At 44.4% G+C, this 17,500-nt stretch overlaps 1 protein-coding gene across 1 annotated transcript in view; it reads right to left on the minus strand.

The window, feature by feature from the left end:
* cdkal1 (CDK5 regulatory subunit associated protein 1-like 1) overlaps positions 1-17,500 on the minus strand; it is a 336,749-nt gene that overhangs the window by 128,318 nt on the left and 190,931 nt on the right. The window contains exon 10 of the mRNA XM_030781973.1: positions 1,947-2,092. Within this exon, the coding sequence (XP_030637833.1) occupies positions 1,947-2,092 (146 nt within the window). The remainder of the gene's footprint in view (positions 1-1,946; positions 2,093-17,500) is intronic.

The following is a 17,500-nucleotide window of genomic DNA, read 5'->3' on the forward strand; positions in this document are numbered from 1 at the left end:
ACTACTGCTCTTGTATGTCCCACGCTGCTAAAACCCTAAATATCACATCGGCGCACGCAAGCGATTTTACAATAATGAGAAGTCTTCAGCCGACGAGACGAGTTAACACCCATCTGCCCACAGCTCACCCTGATCTGACAGGCCTGACTCAGCCAATCAGAGGTCTGAGGGACAATTAAGGGGTTAATGAGTCAGAGAGTCAGGTGCACCAGGCTGAGCGGGGAAAAATCTGAAACGGGCAGCGATATGGGTTTCCGGGAGCAGAGAGGCAGAAAACTTGCGCTGTTCCAGAAGGTTCTAGGACACATTAAAGCTCATGGATAGACACGATGGACTCTCCACAACCAGGCACCGACGCGTGGACGCAACACAGAAAACCTTAACCATGAATCTGACGAAGAGGAAGCGATTAAGTTTTACAAAACAACAAATGTCAATCCATTCTGTTGTGTAAAGATTCTATTGAATAAAGATGAATTCTCCACTATTTTTTTTTCTTTTCTGTTGACAGAAACAGACACAGAAGAGGGGATCTCAGAGAGAGAGAGAAAGAGAGAGAGAGAGAGAGAGAGAGAGAGAAAGAGAAAGAGAGAGAGAGAGAGAGAGGAGGACAGGCTTAATTAAACAAGTTTTTCTGATGTCCTAAGCCATTCATACACAAACTCTGATCCATGCACCCCTTTGCCTGAGAAAGCAATAATCTACAACTCTGTAGCTTCCATAGACTTGGTCCATTGAATCTTCCCCAGCAGTCGGAATCTCGCACTGTTTAATCCTTTCTCAAACATAACCACTTTAGCAGAATCCAAAAAACACATTCATCAGAAGTTAAGTCCATCTTATTAGACTCATAAAAAACTGGCATTTGCAAAATGTCACGATTTAATCCGCGCTATTGCATGTGTTGTTCGGTTTTATCTGACAAGTTTAAAAAAAAAAAAAAAAAAGAAAGAAAGAAAGAAAAAAAAAAGAAAAAGTTTTATTGGACTCATCATAATGAAAAATAAACGTCTACTCCTCTGTGTTTACCCCAAAAGAATCTCTAATAATAACAAGTAATTTTCTCAACTCATTAAATCGAACGTCAGTTCTAAGTCTCCTTTGTACATGAAGGTATTTTTGGGAGGGGGGCGGTGGGGGGTAGGAGGGGGTGATAAGCCACAAATGGCAAACCTGAGTGAGAGAAGAGGAGTATTACTGGAGACTTGTAAGAGTAGAGGTCGTATTTGATTGGAGTTGCCAAGAAAAAAACCCAAAAAAACCCAAAACAAAAACAACAACAAAAAAACAATACAAGTCATCCAGGAATAGGCAATATATTTCTATGTTACAGTCTGTGCTCCTTTACACACAGCCACAGATACTGTACCATCAGTTCTCCCTGCTTAGGGAACTACAAAGCAAGAAACAGACCTCATGTCCACCATGTGTTTTAAGTATTTGAGTGACTGGGCCTTGCTCCAATTGTCTGCCGTGTCTCCTTCACTGTGCGTCCTTTCTGATAAAGGTACTATAACTCTAACAGGTACTATAACTCTAACAGGTACTATAACTCTACCAGGTACTATAACTCTAACAGGACTGAGTGTGCTGAGGACAATACCAGACAAACACCCTTTGAACGCCCTAAAGAGTCTTCATCAAGACTGTTATTTATCCTGTAGATTAGGAGAGCGCCTTCCCAACGACAGAGGACATTCTGAGGAGTACTGGGACCAGGCCCAGTTTTTGACATACTTCAAGTGCTTAATTGAACCAGGTCTGGTTAGGAAACCAGTGTGTACACAAATGGATGATGGTGATGAAGAGACTATGCCTCTAGACCAGAGTTTCTTTGTGTCTGCACGGATTCATTTGGCATATAACTGATTGGAGAACAGCTAACGGGGACAAAGAAATACTGACTATTCTGACAACTGCACGAAAGCCCAGGTCTGATGCCTCACCTGTCTTTTAAGAAGTCGACGACGTGTTTGAAGTCATTCACGCAGTACTCTCTCTTCATGTCCATCAGGACACTGTCAGAGGCTGATTGGACGGGGACATGCAGGAAGGCGTAGACTCTGGGATGATTGAGAATCTTGGCCATTTCCTGTCAGAGAAAAGAGAGAGGAATAAGTGTGTGTGTGTGTGTGTGAGAGAGAGAGAGAGAGAGAGAGAGAGCTGTAATCTTGAAGACGCCAGAGCCCAGGCGTGTAAGACAAACAGAGAAGGAAAAGAGCTCAACCTGTCATTTAGGCATCTAGAGCCAAAGCAACATACACACAAATATGCACACATTCAGAGCAGGTGCGTAACACACACACACACACACACACACACAAACACACACACACACACAAACATGTTCAAAAACTTGAACTTCAAAAACACTTATGCAAGCCCTCAGCCACAGCACTCGTGCTGTCTGTGTGTGTGAGTGTGTGAGTGTGTGTGTGTGTGTGTGTGTGTGTGTGTGTGTGTGTGTGTGTGTGACAGAGTGGGAGGGGTGTAGAGTATATGTGTGTGTGTATATATGTATGTGTACGTATGTGAGAGAGACAAAGAGTTGAGAGGCCCACAGTGTGCGTGCGTGTGTGTGTGTTTGTAACAGAGAGTGGAGAAGAGAGTAGTATGTGTGTGTGTGTGCGTGTATCTGTATGTGTGTGTGTGTGTGTGTGTGTTAGACAAGGGGTGGAGAGCGCACAGTGCAGCGGTGTATGGTGAAGATGAAGCTGCACTGAACATGTTTAATCTGAACCATATGGTGGCAGAGCTCAGACTGGGCCTGCTAAAATTACCCATGTGTCTTCACTTGGCCTGAACTCCGCCGTGCGGTCAAAAGGAACGAGGGGAAATCATTCACTGTCCAAACACACATCCACCCCCCCTCCCCCCGAACCCGCCAGTACACATCATGTAACACTATAGAACCCATTAATCAGTGCCATCAAACCAAATAGCTCAAGTCAGAAGCAAAAACACATGTACTCCACTCTCTGCTCGTCTTTCGTGGATACATGTGTACATACGTGTGTGTGTGTGTGTGTGTGTGTGTGTGTGTGTGTGTGTGTAGCCTTCACACACATCAGAAGGGGTGCTGAAAATATAGCTCTTCTGACAGGGTGGGTTCAATCTGTTTTCGACCCTCTTATGAATTGTCCCTTTCGATAATTAGACCCTTTGTAATGCGATATTCTTTCGCTTCTGCGGGCTTTTCCAGTTTCCAAACGGGACGTTGCCGTGCTTCTGTAATGAAACGCAGGCCACGACAGAACATATACTGGTGTCACGGCAACTTATGTCAACTCAGACAGCCAATCACGCGCTGTCTCTGCCAATCTCAACCAATCATACGCCGCCTCTGTCCCTGCTGCTGCTGCTGCTGCTGCTAGCTGTAGCCCTTGCCATCTTTAGGGTTGGACTTGTTTCATAACAACCCTGATTATATGAACTGTGGCGTATCTAAGAAACACTTACACAGAACCAAACAGAGCAAACAAAGGTGGACCCTAACATACATGTCACTCCTGCGACAGGAGAATGGAAATAATTACAATAATAATCTAAAAAAAAAAAAAAAAAGACCTTAAATAATAGAGCATATTTCTTGGCTGCTTCCAGAGGTCACATATCCACATAAGACGATTCCATGAACAACTGCATGAAACAAATCCATGGACGAGGACGACTAGTCTACCCCCTCTCAAAGACATTTTAATTTACCCCACCCCCTCCCCACCCACCCACCCACCCAAAAATGACCCTGCATCTGCAAAGACGATCACTCGCCTGGCCTCCGAGGAGGTGTTTCACAAGCTGGATCTGCTTCCCCAAAAAAAGGGTCAGGAGGGGAACCCTAAACCAAAGGGGCATTAGTTACAGTGACAGGAGGACAAGTAAAGCCCCCCCGTCAACCTTTTTTTTTTTTTTTTTGGTTCTACTCTGTGACCCCAACAAATACAGCTTCCCTTCTGTTCTGGGACTCCTGTGCAGAGAGAGAAAAAAAGAAGAAAAAAACAAACAAAAAAAAACAGCTCGTTTTGGAAAGCGGCGATGTTGTAAGGAGATAAATGACTGAAGGGCAAAACCAAACTCCACAAACAACAAACTTGGATGTCAGGTCAGCCAGCTTTAGCACGCTACACAATGCGGATCAAAATATGCACACCATTAGTGAGCAAACCGCCGAGGAGTGCAACCCAGCAGACCAAGCCGTTGGACAGGAATCCAATACAGCCAAGGCCCAACTAGACTTTCTGCTCCAAATCCTCATAGCAATATTAGCCATCGAAATGGCTACGGGCACTGAACAAAAAAAAAGAGAGCGAGAGCGAGAGCGAGAGAGAGAGAGAGAGAGAGAAAGAGAGAGAGAGAGAGAGAGAGAGAAAAACTCCCTAAAACAAACTAGACACACACAAATAAGAAACCTCACTACATACAAGGGGGGGTGGGGGGGGAGAGAAGAAGAAGAAGAAGAAGAAGAAGATTCCTAATTTCGGGATAACCCAGACAGCAGATGTTTAAGAGAAGGCAGCTGCTTCAGGCTGGTACATCTGTTTTGAGATTTTCCATGCACACTCTCTGCATCTCTCTCTCTCTCTCTCTCTCTTTTGCTCTCTCTTTCTTTCTCTCTCTCTCTCTCTTTCGCTCTCTCTCTCTTTCTCTCGGTCAGAAACATTCTCGTATTCCTAGGTTAATTTCATAATGATGACAAAATTTGGCAGCAGGAGATAGGATGTGTTATTTTGTTTTCCATCTGGAACCAGTGGTAGGAGAGGGAGATTTGAGACTTGATTTCCCCCCCCCCAACACACTTTCCTTCTACTCTGCAGCGTGGATCTCTGAATGGGAATACCAGAATCTGGCCCTACCTTCTGACCACCCCCCCACCCGCCCCCCTCCCAGGTCTAACCCGAGCACTCTTAAACAGTCCCATCCCCACTTCTCATTTCCCCTTACAGGACTGAGGCAAAAAGAAAGAAAGAAAGAAAGAAAGAAAGAAAGAAAGAAAGAAAGAAAGAAAGAAAGAAAGAAAGAGAGAGAGAAAGAAAGAAAGAAAGAAAAAGAAAGAAAGAAAGAAAGAAAGAAAGAAAGAAAGAAAGAAAGAATGGATAGGTGAGCGGAAACTGAATGGAGCCCTTTGCCATGCTGTTTGATTCAGTCCGGTAAAAACTCTGGACAGGTGTTCACAAAGGTGACACACGAAGACATGCCAGCAAGTCCAAAATTAGTCAAACCCCCAAAAAGCCTCGCCCAACGAACGCTGTGTCCGCACTGAGAGAATCACCAGAGACTTCTGAAATGGGCTGAGTTACACAGGAACGCGCGCGCACGAGAGACAGAGAGAGAGAGAGAGAGAGAGAGAGAGAGAGAGAGAGAGAGAGAGTGTTTGTTTAAGACGACAGATGACAGAAAATGGAGACGATGTGACAGGAGTGAGAAGGGAATTGAGGTAGGCCACTGAGAATAAACGTCTGAATTCTTTTAAATATCAAAAGCGATTTCGCAAACATGATTTAACTCAGTCCTCAGACCAAAAGAAACTTCTGGGTAAAGGATACTGCATTTGAAGATGTCAACCAGAAATGTTAAAAAAAAAATCATTAAAAACTGACAAAAACGACTCAATTCTCAATATCTTGCTAAGCTTTTAAGAAGTGTTGAGAAGAGAACCAAAGAGCCGAAAACTGAATGATGTTCTCTGTAGCAAAAGCCCCCGGACTACCCTCCACTTCACTCTTTAAATTTAAATGAGGCCAAAGTGAAAGGGCTATTTAGACCAGGAGCAGATCTCATCCAAACCTGTGAAGCTACTTCATAATGATCTCAGACTTTTCCCAGGAAAGGCAAATGACGGCGAGGCAGGATAATAATTTACCATCAGTTACAGACAGAAAAAGAAAAAGAGAGAGAGAGAGAGAGAGATGTCTAGGTTTCTGTCTGTGTCTTTCAGAAAGTTAAAGCCAAAGCCAAAAACTACAGTGGAGTGGAGTGAAAACTGTCTTGGTCCATGTTCACGTCCCCATTCAGAGGCAAAAGTTTCTCTGAGAAAGAAAGAGAGTGAGCGAAAGAGGGAGGAAAGAAAAGAAAAAAAAAAAAAAGAAGAGGGAAGATTAAAGAAAAAAAAAAAAGACCCAGACTGAACCGAATTCATTTCCTGCCGTTAAAAAGAGCCTGGCTTTGAAAGAGACAGACGTGAACAGTGCAGATGTCTGGCTCTGGAAACAATTTAATCACATTCATTTATACCCATCATTTATCCCCCAAAATCCTTATCAGCAATAGACACAAAAAAGAGAGGAAGAGGCAGAGTGAGTGGGAAAGCATTTTCTTCTTCTTCTTCTTTCTTGGGGGGGGGGGGGGGGGGGGGGGGGGGCGGGGGGGCAGTGGATTTGTTGATTACAGTCCATTTTCACAATTAAAATCTATTGTGTTCATTGAGTCCCACCACCCCCCCCCCCCCCTCGCACCACCAAATCCCCTCCAAGTCCCCCACTTCATCACCATCACCACCACCAACTGCCCGCATACCCACCACCCACCCACCCCCGCACCCCCCGACATCTAGTCTGTCTCACTTGTCCCCTGCTGCACGGGGTGGGGGGGGGGGTGCCCACACATTAGAAAATGAAAATTAAAAGAATTAATTAGTCTGAAGAATACCAGCTGATTAGCAGCACAGATACCGCAGGCCCCCCTTGCTCTGCTGAGACATGGAGAAAGATCCGGGATGAATTAACGGCCGCGCGTTTCGCGCTCGATTCTCCACGCGGGAGAAAAGGATTATGGGTCGTCACTAGCGCTGCATGGCAATTGGAGGAAAGTGAGAGACGGTCTGTCTGAGTTTCACGCCGCCGCCGCAATCACAAGGGCTCAGCAGCAAGTGTCACGTGACATCGAGGCTATTTGCCGTAGCCTGGAAACCGCGACCCAATACGTGTTTTTTTTTTTTTTTTAATTCTGGAACAATTTGTGTTTTTCGCTTCAGTATGAAAAAGACATTGCATCGTGGGAGTTGTGTCTGAATGGCAGTTTTCAGCACTGGTGTGTAATAGAGAGAGTATGAACAGCTTGAAGAGAAATAGACGTGAACTGAGTGTTTGGTTAAATGGAGAATTGTCTGTGTGATAATATCATAAACACAGAGAGAACTCAGTTCAAGCCAAACTGAAAAGATTCTGTTTTTTCTTCAGTAGTGTTTCTCTGGAACAGAGTGTCAGTGGTCTAATGTGATCTGAACCGGTCTGGCTCAGTGATAAGTTAAACTGTCATGTTCAGTTTTTCATGTGGATCAGGTGTAATGTGCAGCTCTCGGCTTGGCTCTGCTCTACGACTGCTCGCCGTACTAAACCAATCACATTGTTCATGGAGTCGAAAGGAACGGAAAGCAAAGAGACAGGGGTGGGTGGGTGTGACAGGCACGCAGAGAGAGAGAGAGAGAGAGAGAGAGAGAAAGGGACAGAGAGAGAGAGAGAGAAAGGGACAGAGAGAGAGAGAGAGAGAAAGGGAGAGAAAGGGACAGAGAGAGAGAGAGAGAAACGGACAGAGAGAGAGAGAGAGAGAGAGAGAGAGAAAGGGACAGAGAGAGAGAGAGAGAGAGAGAGAGAGAGCAGTGTGCTTTCATATTTCTTGATTTTCTATATCTTCGTAAGTTGATTTTTTTGGGGGGGTGGGTATTTTCTTCCTTTGTGGTCTTTGTTCGTTCGTTTGTTTATTTGTTTGTTTATTTGTTTGTCTCCCGCCCCGTGGATTTGTATGAACTGTTGGAGCTGCTGCGTTCAGCGTTCTCAGGACCTGAACACACACCAGTGAGGGAAGTTGAACAGTGACCTACTGGAGTTCACGATAACACATTCACTCTAATGACTTCTCAGTGTGTCCCATAATGAGGACTCACTGGCTGATAAGGTAGTCGTGTCCCGCTCCATGAACATATACGACCTCCGTAATATCCTGCCTTTTCAAAAACCTTTACCTTAAAAGCTATAAACTAATAAACTGGCCATCATTTTCATCAACGCCTCTTCTACACAGGCTTATCTTTCAAATGAAATAAACTCCAATGCCATTTCACACCATCCCAATGTATATTCAAGCAAATGTGTCAGATTAGATTATGCAGATTGTTGGCTATATCATTTCAGGAAAAAGAAAGAAAGAAAAAAAAAAATAAATAAAAAACAGTGAATGTGCAAGGGGAAGGACAGCTCTTCTTATTGTCATCCTTTTTAAAAAGGTACAGAGGGAAAAACAGAACTTTAATTTCCGACCACAGAAAAAGAAAGAAAGAAAGAAAGAGAGAAAAAGAAAAAGAAAAAAAAAATGATTTGGAATATCAGACCTGATTTGGCTGAGATAGATGGGAGACGAAATATGCAACCTTCATTAATTAAGGCAGCTCTAATTACACTTTGTGTTATCTGATTGCCCTGCATCTTAAATGCCCAATGCAGCTATACGTTTTAATATGCATTTTATTTACCCACTGGAAGACGAAAAGAGAAAAAAAAAAAAAGAAAGAAATGAAATGAGAAGGGGGGAGGCAAAAAAAAAAAGAAAAAAAAAAAAAACCCTATTTGTGTGGCCATGCAAATTGGTGCCGGGACTTCATTAGGAAACCACACAATAACGGCGCCTCCTCTTGATTTCCAATCAACCAATCCCGCGACGCTAGCCGAGGCGATTGGCGGCAAGGGGGCACGGGGCGTAGCAGATGGCATTTGCGTTGACTGACGGCGGGGGAACCCGAGATGGGCACAGGAGATTAATTCAGACGTGGGCGGGACACTCATTCTTAACGTCTCACATGGGGGGGGGGGGGGGGGGGGGGGGGGGTTCAGGTTCATCCATCATGAAGCGAAGACGGCCCATAAGCCACGACGCTGGTTTGCTAATGACTATACATTTCCATACAACACCCCTACAGTAATCCCAAAGGGCCAGACGATAACAATGCACTAAAAAGGCATTACGGACAGGCAGCCTCGCGCCTCTAAAACGCAAAAGAGGAAAATGCCAAGTCAATCCTTTCTGGTTTCTCCACGCCGATCTCTCTCTCTTTTTTTTAAACCCACGTGAAATGACTTTTTTTTTTTTTTTTTGCGTGGGAAGACATTCTGTGGTGCGTGGACAACCTTTAGGATGAAATAAGGACCTTTATAGCACGGTTAAGGCAGGACCGACCGACTGACTGACCGACCGACCGACAACATTACGGGCTTTGAAGTATTCAAAGATTTCTGAAAACCTGAATTGATTGCATCAGGGCAATCAGTGATAGTGAGATTTTTATTTCTTTTTTTTTTGTTGTTGCATGAGATTTGTCCCTAAGATCTCGTCTTTAAGGTCCAATATGGAATATTACCCATCAAAGTCTCTAAGCAGAGACAATACAGATTACAGTGCAGAGCATAGGCTATGAACTGTGGGCACAGAGACACATATAAACAGAGAGAGGGAGAGAGAGAGAGAGAGAGAGAGAGAGAGATGGAGGGTGAGAGAGAGAGAGAGACACCAAGAGAGAGAGAGGGAGAGAGAGAGAGAGAGAGAGGGTGAGAGAGAGAGAGAGGGAGGGTGAGAGACAGAGAGAGAGAGAGAGAGAGAGGGAGGGTGAGAGAGACAGAGAGAGGGAGGGAGGGAGGGAGAGAGAGAGAGAGGGAGGGCGGGAGAGAGAGACACAGAGGGAGAGAGAGAGAGAGGGAGGGTGAGAGAGACAGAGAGAGGGAGGGAGGGAGAGAGAGACAGAGAGAGAGAGAGAGAGAGAGAGAGGGAGGGTGAGAGAAAGAGAGAGAGAGAGAGGGAGGGTGAGAGAAAGAGAGAGAGAGAGAGGGAGGGAGGGTGAGAGAGAGAGAGAGAGAGAGAGAGAGAGGGAGGGTGAGAGAGACCGAGAGAGAGAGAGAGAGGGAGGGTGAGAGAGACAGAGAGAGAGAGGGAGAGAGAGAGAGAGAGAGAGAGGGAGAGAGAGAGAGAGAGAGAGGGTGAGAGAGAGAGAGAAGGAGGGTGAGAGACAGAGAGAGAGAGAGAGAGGGAGGGAGGGTGAGAGAGAGAGGGAGGGTGAGAGAAAGAGAGAGAGAGAGAGGGAGGGTGAGAGAGAGAGAGAGAGAGAGAGAGAGAGAGAGAGAGGGTGAGAGGGAGAGAGTCAGAGGCAATCAAATTAACTTGCTCATACCATGGCAAGGCCTTGCTTTTTCACGTCCAGCACGGGGTCACGGAGGTCACGTCTATTTCACTCAGATAATAACAAAGCAATATTCAGCATCTCTTCGCCACTTCCTCGATGTGGCCAGCGTTCGCATGAAAGGCCCGATTCACTTTCATCTCTCCCTGATCAAACAACACCAAAGGAGCATAGCGCCATGAAAAGAGTGCAGCCAATTGATCTGATCGCTAACAGATGCTCCCGATAGGCAGAGAGAGAGAGAGAGAGAGAGAGAGAGAGAGAGAGAGAGAGAGGAAAAAAGAAAGACGTATGGAAAATACAAGTTGATCTTTTTTCAATTTTTCACGCTGTTCTCTCTTATCTATCACAAAACGGCCTCATTTAAGAATATCTCAGCAATAAACCAAACAGTCTTTGCTCTGGGGGCTTTTTTTTTTTTTTTTGGTCATTTCAGATTACATTTTACATAACACCTTAACCATTGCCTTTTTGGCTTATTTTTTGGGTTTTTGTAACAAAAAGATATTTAGTACCATCTCAAAATAAGACTGCATTTCTTAATGGTGAGTTTTTAAATAATTATCAGGATTTCTCATTGACTTCTCCCTGAGGGCAGTTATGAATCTGTGTTATTTGGATAATGGCTGTTTTTTCTGGCCCCTGAACATCTCTTTTTTTTATTTTTTTGGCTCAATTTGCTTTTAAAAAAAAAAACACAAATACATTTATCGCTGAAAAGCAACTCTATTGTGTTATTTGAATGGAAAATTGCCTCCGAGGCCAAAAGCTCTAAAATAGAAGTTGTAATATGAGGAAAAGGAGGTCAGTGCAATAGCAGACATCTGCCTGATAGTTCAGCTGCCCAGTCATGTGACACCACAACATGTTCCTGCCACAACACAGCTCCAACTCATAAAACTGTTCTTCCCTGTGCGAAGAGGGAGAGAGAGAGAGAGAGAGAGAGAGAGAGAGAGAAAGATAGATAGAGAGAGAGAGAGAGAGGAACTTAAAGCCATTTTAAACTATCTAGACGTTTCCTTCATTCGTGTACTTAACATTCTTACCCAAACATGTTTTTTTTTCCTTCTGCACTATACCGTAGTAGGAGCAAGACACACATTGTGGTATACACCAGTGTAACTTTTTTTTGTTTCGTTTAATTATTGTTAATCCTGCTTCTTCCTGCGTGCTGAAATTCCATTAACTCATAATTACTTCTAGGACTGGGTCTCCCCTGTATGCTAGGCAGTTAACCTTTCCTGCGGACGATATCTTAACCAGGTAGCTGAGCGCGGCGTTGGTATCGCTGACGTACACGTGCACACACAGTCATCGCCCGTCTCATCTCGAAATCTGATTTGCAGGTGTTGCATTTTGCCCTGACGACTCCCTTCCTATCATAAAAAACCCGGCCTCCTGGTTTTCGGCGACGCAGCCATGAGCAGATAATTAATCCATTAAAATGTCATTTTTTGCGTGTGCAGAATGAATGTCCTGAAGGTGGTCCATCGCTCCAGTTAGCTCACATTGTGAACCTTCTTCAGTTTCTCATTTATGTCAGCAAGTCTTTCAAAATAAATAAATAAATAAATAAATGAACCGACTGCAACAACTGTCCTTTTGGTTAGGATGTCAGAGGAATGGACAAAACACAGACTTTTACAAACAAGACAGTAGAATCTTTCTCTCTCTCTCTCTGTGTTTGTGTGTGTGTATGTGTGTGTGTGTGTGTGCGTGTGCGTGTGTGCGTGTGCGAGTAAATCGGAAAAAAAAAAAATTTTTATGAGCCACTCGAACAGAAGTGAGTCACCCGCTGAAAAGAAGTTGTTGCTCCCTCTCAAATACATTGAACTGGTATGGTTCCCTTTTTTTTTCTCCAAAAAAGACTCACGTCATCAGTAAAAATCAACACATTTTTACTAAGCAATTCAATTCAAATTCTGGCCCATTTTCACGCGGCATTCCATCACCTTCTTTGAAAATCTACGAAAATCTAACATAATTCTGAAACACAGCAGCTCCTCCAAAAACAGTTCTTTTCTCACTCGCTCTCGCTCTCTGTCTCTCTCTCTCGCTTGCTCGCTATCTGTCTCTCTCTGTCTCTCTCTCTCTCTCTCTCTCTCTCTCTCTTTCTGTCTGTCTGTGTGTGTCTCTCTCTCTCTCTCTCTCTTTTTCTTTCAGTTGTGGAGTGCTGTTACTGCTCTATGCCTGTTGTGTGCTCGTCATCTGTGCCCACAGTGAAATAAGCTAAAATGTTTTAACACTGAGCGGGATCATGAACCAGGTCTGTGTGTGAACCAGGTCTGTGTGAGAATGAGGTCTGCGTGTGAACCAGGTTTGTGTGAACCAGGTCTGTGTGAAAATCAGGTCTGTGTGTGAACCAGGTCTGTGTGAAAATCAGGTCTGTGTGTGAACCAGGTCTGTGTGTGAACCAGGTCTGTGTGTGAACCAGGTCTGAGTGACAACAAGAAACAACAAGAAACTTTAAATAAATAAATAAATAAATAAATAAATAAAGAATGAGTTTTTAAAGATGAGGCCTTTTTTTCTAAAAGACGCTGAGAAATCAGACAAAGTGAGTAGCAGGGTGTTTGGAACAGGAGAGAGTCTAGAGGGATATGCATGAGGAGAAGAGTCTGACAGCTGGTGAGTCAAAGCATAAACCCCCTTATCACTGAATGCTCCACTCTCTTCTTCCCTCTCTCTCTCTCTCTCTCTCTCTCTCTCTCTCTTTCTCTCTCTCTCTCTATGTAACACAAACACACACAGACAGACACATACTGTTGGCTGCGGTAAAAGTTCCCGTGTGATTAGAGATAGTTGTCCCAGTGGAGAAACCATTGGGCTTTGCAGCAAAAGCTCCCTTGGCGTTCCACACCTGCAGTGAAGCACGGTGTTTTCCCTGCGGAGAACCCACTGCCAAACATGCAGACCGCACTGGCTGTAGACACAAGCTCCTCTCTCACACACACACACACACACACACACACACACACACACACACACACACACAAATGAAAGGAAAAAAAAAGAGAGGAAGGAGGAAAAAACAGACGGGTGTGAGTTAAAGAAAGGCTGTTTAAGGCCAGCATATGAAAGGGGGACCAGAGGAAGTCATTGCTTTTCGGGAGCACATGGACCGCCTCACTGTCATAGAAATGCATATGTAAATACGATGGACAAACACGCATGCGTCTGGGGACTATGTTTTCATAAGTCTTAATGTTCTCTCCATCTGCTGAACATTTAAACGGCATTTCAAAGCAAATGGCAAAAAAAAAAAAAAGACGGATGGAAATATCTTGAACCGACTTGGCCGTAATTCACAAAAGAAATCGAAAGGGGTGATGGGGTGGTGGGGGGGTTGGGGCGGGGGGAGGGACTTCTCCCTCTTTGCATCAATCCTACTATTGCTGTCCTCACAATGGTACATTAGGTCCTTAATGGACAAAGGGTCTCCGAAGATTCATTAATATGAAAATGGCCTGTGTTTGGTATGAAATTAGTGGCCGCTCCACATACAAATTGCAGTAGCTTCCCCGGGGCCTGGGTGTATAATTGACTGAACTGTGAGCGTTCTCACATCTCTTACCCGCCAGATTAAAGGCCGACGAGGGGGACACAACATCAGAGAGAGAGAGAGAGAGAGAGAGAGAGAGAGAGAGAGAGAGAGAGAGCAAATGGGAAAGAACTAGGGCAAATGTACAACTGCAATTCAATCTCTCTCTCTTTCTCTCTCTCTCTCTCTCTTTCTCCCTCTCTCTCTCTCTCTCTCATGAGTCAGAGACGTGACCGAACGAATCCCATCGAACGACGGCCAAAAAAGAGCCGGGAAGAAAGCGCCAGCTGGTGTTTGGCAGATAAGGCGTCGAACTGGAGGTGTTTCAGGCAGCTAGAGGAGTAATCCACGCTAACACGGGTCATTGTTACAGGGCTGACAGATCTCTACTGCTGCTACCTCACACACACGCACGCACACACACGCACACGCAAACACACGCAAAATGGCTTAGGCAATGGTGGCTGACCCCTTTCCGACCTGTCCTCGTTTTCGATGAAAGAACTAATTTTTAACACTAATTGCAGCCCCTTGTTATCCACATGAAACCTTTATTTTATTTATTGCTATTATGAAATACAAAGAGAGTGCTGAGGTGTGTGTTATTCCTTATACAACACTGTCAGTCAAATGAAAAAGGAACACAGAGAGAGTGAGAGTGAGGGAGAGAGAGGGAAAGAGAGAGGGAGCAACTTGAATGCTAGGTCGTCAAGTCCTTCTCCTTAACCATCCAATTGGCTTCTTCTGCTGTTGTTGCCAGGCTCCCAGGAACATAATGACAATCATTTAAGAGAGTGCGTCGTTTGGATCAAAGGTGGTTTGGACGCACGAGTTCAGCCTTCATTAGGGTCCCCATAAGGCGGCCTCACCTCGACCCCATCATCAGAGACGAAGGGGCATCGACGCTACATTATAATCATGGCAAGAGCCTCTGGATAAGACCTAGCATCACCGAGAACACACTTCACCTGAGAGAGACCGGGGAGAAAAAGACCAGGCGCCACTAAAGAATACACAGCATATTGTATGGTACCATTATAGACGCAACTGGGAGCCCACTGGGGTTTTGGTATGGCTCTCGACAAACAATACCAGTAACGATGGCCATAACCGTAACCCAGAGGACGGCAAGGCGAAAGCTGGGAGGATTTCAGCCTCTTCAGAGAGGAAAGCACACAAAGGCGTGATGCACTCAGGTTCCTTAATGGTGCCTGAAGTAGGATCTGTGAAGATTAGGACGGAATGCGCTCTCCACTGAGTGCACCCAGGAATACTTGGATATTGATGCATATATCAAAAAAAGAGAGAGAGAGAGAGAGAGAGGGAGGGAGAGAGAGGGAGGGAGAGAGAGAGAGAGCAAATGTCTGAGGCAGGGTCTTGGTTGATTATAATCTGGAATCTATGTGCAGCGTATAAAAGAAACCCAACCCAGTGTTCAAATGAGATCATTTGTGTCGTTCGACGCCTGAAAAAAAATTTAGGTGCTGATTCTCCCGTATTCTCAATTCATTCGTTTGGTCACACACACACATACACACACGTGCACGCGCGCGTTTCATGACAGCTTAACCAGAGGGTAAATGTTTTTGATCACTTAATGAGTCAGGTATATGCAAAACTGAGGAAAGAAAAGAAAAGAAAAAAAAAAGAAAAGAAAATGACTACTCCGCCGTGCGAGGTTTCACGACAGCGAAAGTTAAGTTTCAAAAAATTGACTGAGTTAATTCTTTCAGAGAATGAGGTCAGATCAAAGTAGGATTTTTTTTTTTTTTTTCGTTTTTCCATAATCATCAGCATATTATCCTGAAAAGACTGAACCTGCAGCCGGAGCCACGGACGCTGTGCCTCTCTGCATTTAGATTGTATTACATACACGCTCCATCATGAGCACATCAGAGAGATAATTGTGGAATCTGTGGACAAGGCAGAGACATATCTACACTTACACTGATACCAGCAGCCCGGCCACGCCGGCAGCGGACATCCCTTATTCAACTGGTTTGTGGCTCGGAACTTTAATAAGGAGTGGCCGTTTTCCGATCCATTTGCTTCTCATCCGTTCCCAGGTAGAGCTACAAAAAGACCCCACCTCCCTCCTTCTCTCTTTCTCCTCATCCTCTCAACCTCCCTCCCCCCCCCCCCCCCCCCACCTCCATAATAAAGTCTCCCCCACCACCCCTCTTTCAGTCTGACAGCTGCTCTGCCATTTCAAGGGTGGGAAAGTGGCAAAGAGAGAGAGAGAGAGAGAGAAAGAGAGAGAGAGGGAGAGATCTAATCATTGCTCTGTTCTCTGTCACTTGGCTAATGCTGGCTAAATGGCTTCCTCGGAAAGGCTCAGATTGGCTGCATCCAAGAAATATAGCCTTTACCGTACACCCTTAACTAAAAAAAAAAGAAAAATCAAATGAGTGGAAGAAAGACATCATTCAGTAATTGCCGGTGTCTTTCTTTCAAAAAAAGTTGTTCGTAGTAAAAAACATTTTACAAAAAAACTGTGCCAAAGATATCCTTGTTTACCATAAGAACGGAAAAGGAAAACAACTGACCAGGAAAACAAAAAAAGAAGAAGTCGTCAGACAGAAGGTCAGTGAACTATCTTACACGTCCGAAGCCATTCAGAGAAACGTTACACCTACCAACCCCCCCCCCACCCCCCCCCCAAAAAAAGCAGCGAGATGACAGGCAGACGGGATCTAGGCAGTCAGGTTCTGAACAGAGACGTGTCATTTCTTCCCTCATCTTCCATCCGGAGGGAGGAAAGTGGTTAGAGCGTTTCCTCAGAAAGTGCACTTGGCATTTTCCTCACCAATCAAATCCATTAAGCTTGATTCTGCAATATGAGGTGACGCCACATCCCAAAATGTACCTCCTTTCCCTTAACACTTACAGAAAGAAAAAAAGAAAAAAAGAAAAAAAAGAAAAAAAAAAAAAAGACATCCTCCTCGACAGGCAGACAGATAAAGCATAGGACTGGATTTCGTACATTTCCAAGTAAACTGGGGACGGAATATTCCATACCATTTGAAAAATGCTTGCTGAACACGCGGAAACCTGAACAGGGCACTGAAGAGCGGCCAAAAAAAAAAAAATCAAATTACCATAAGGAGATGACAATAACTGTCCGTCGGCACGTATACAACCAACCCCTACGTTTCTAATTAGCATTTAATTGTTATTTCCCTTCATTTAGAGAGAGAAAAAAGCTTCATCAGTTTTTAATTTGAATGTAACAGAGCATAAACGTAACCTATACATATGGGGACAAAATTACAACCTCAATTAACCCTGAGCAAATTAAAACTGCTTCCCCCTGCACTTCTTCCCTATGTCTAAGGGATTATGTCTCTCCTCTCCACCTGGGGCTTGAAGGGGAAACATTACTGACAGTGAGCTTTTTTTTCGAGGAGGAAGGTTGTTGGTCCTTGGGATTTACGCAGCATTGTGGGGACCATTTACAATGTGGGGACAGAAAGTATGCATTGGGGGTGTATTCACATTCCATGCTTTAGGAGACAACGTGACACAAAATGTTTCAGAATGTAACAATGTAACAATGTTTCAGAATCCTGTTCATCCATTTTCATAAGAAAACAAGAAAGATTTTGTGAGTTGAGTGTTTAAGATAGTATAGGATGTACACAGAGTGATCTTCTAAAGTTCAGAGTTTTCTTTGAGAGAGAAAAAAAAATGAATAACAATAAAAACACTGAAAATAATCTTGTGAGACTTTCTTAAGAGCTCTGGTGCTTCTCCAGCACTCTAGACCTTGTGTGTGTGTGTGTGTGTGTGTGTGTGTGGGG

This window comes from Chanos chanos, chromosome 8, assembly GCF_902362185.1.
Source record: "Chanos chanos chromosome 8, fChaCha1.1, whole genome shotgun sequence".
NCBI classification, from domain to species: domain Eukaryota; kingdom Metazoa; phylum Chordata; class Actinopteri; order Gonorynchiformes; family Chanidae; genus Chanos; species Chanos chanos.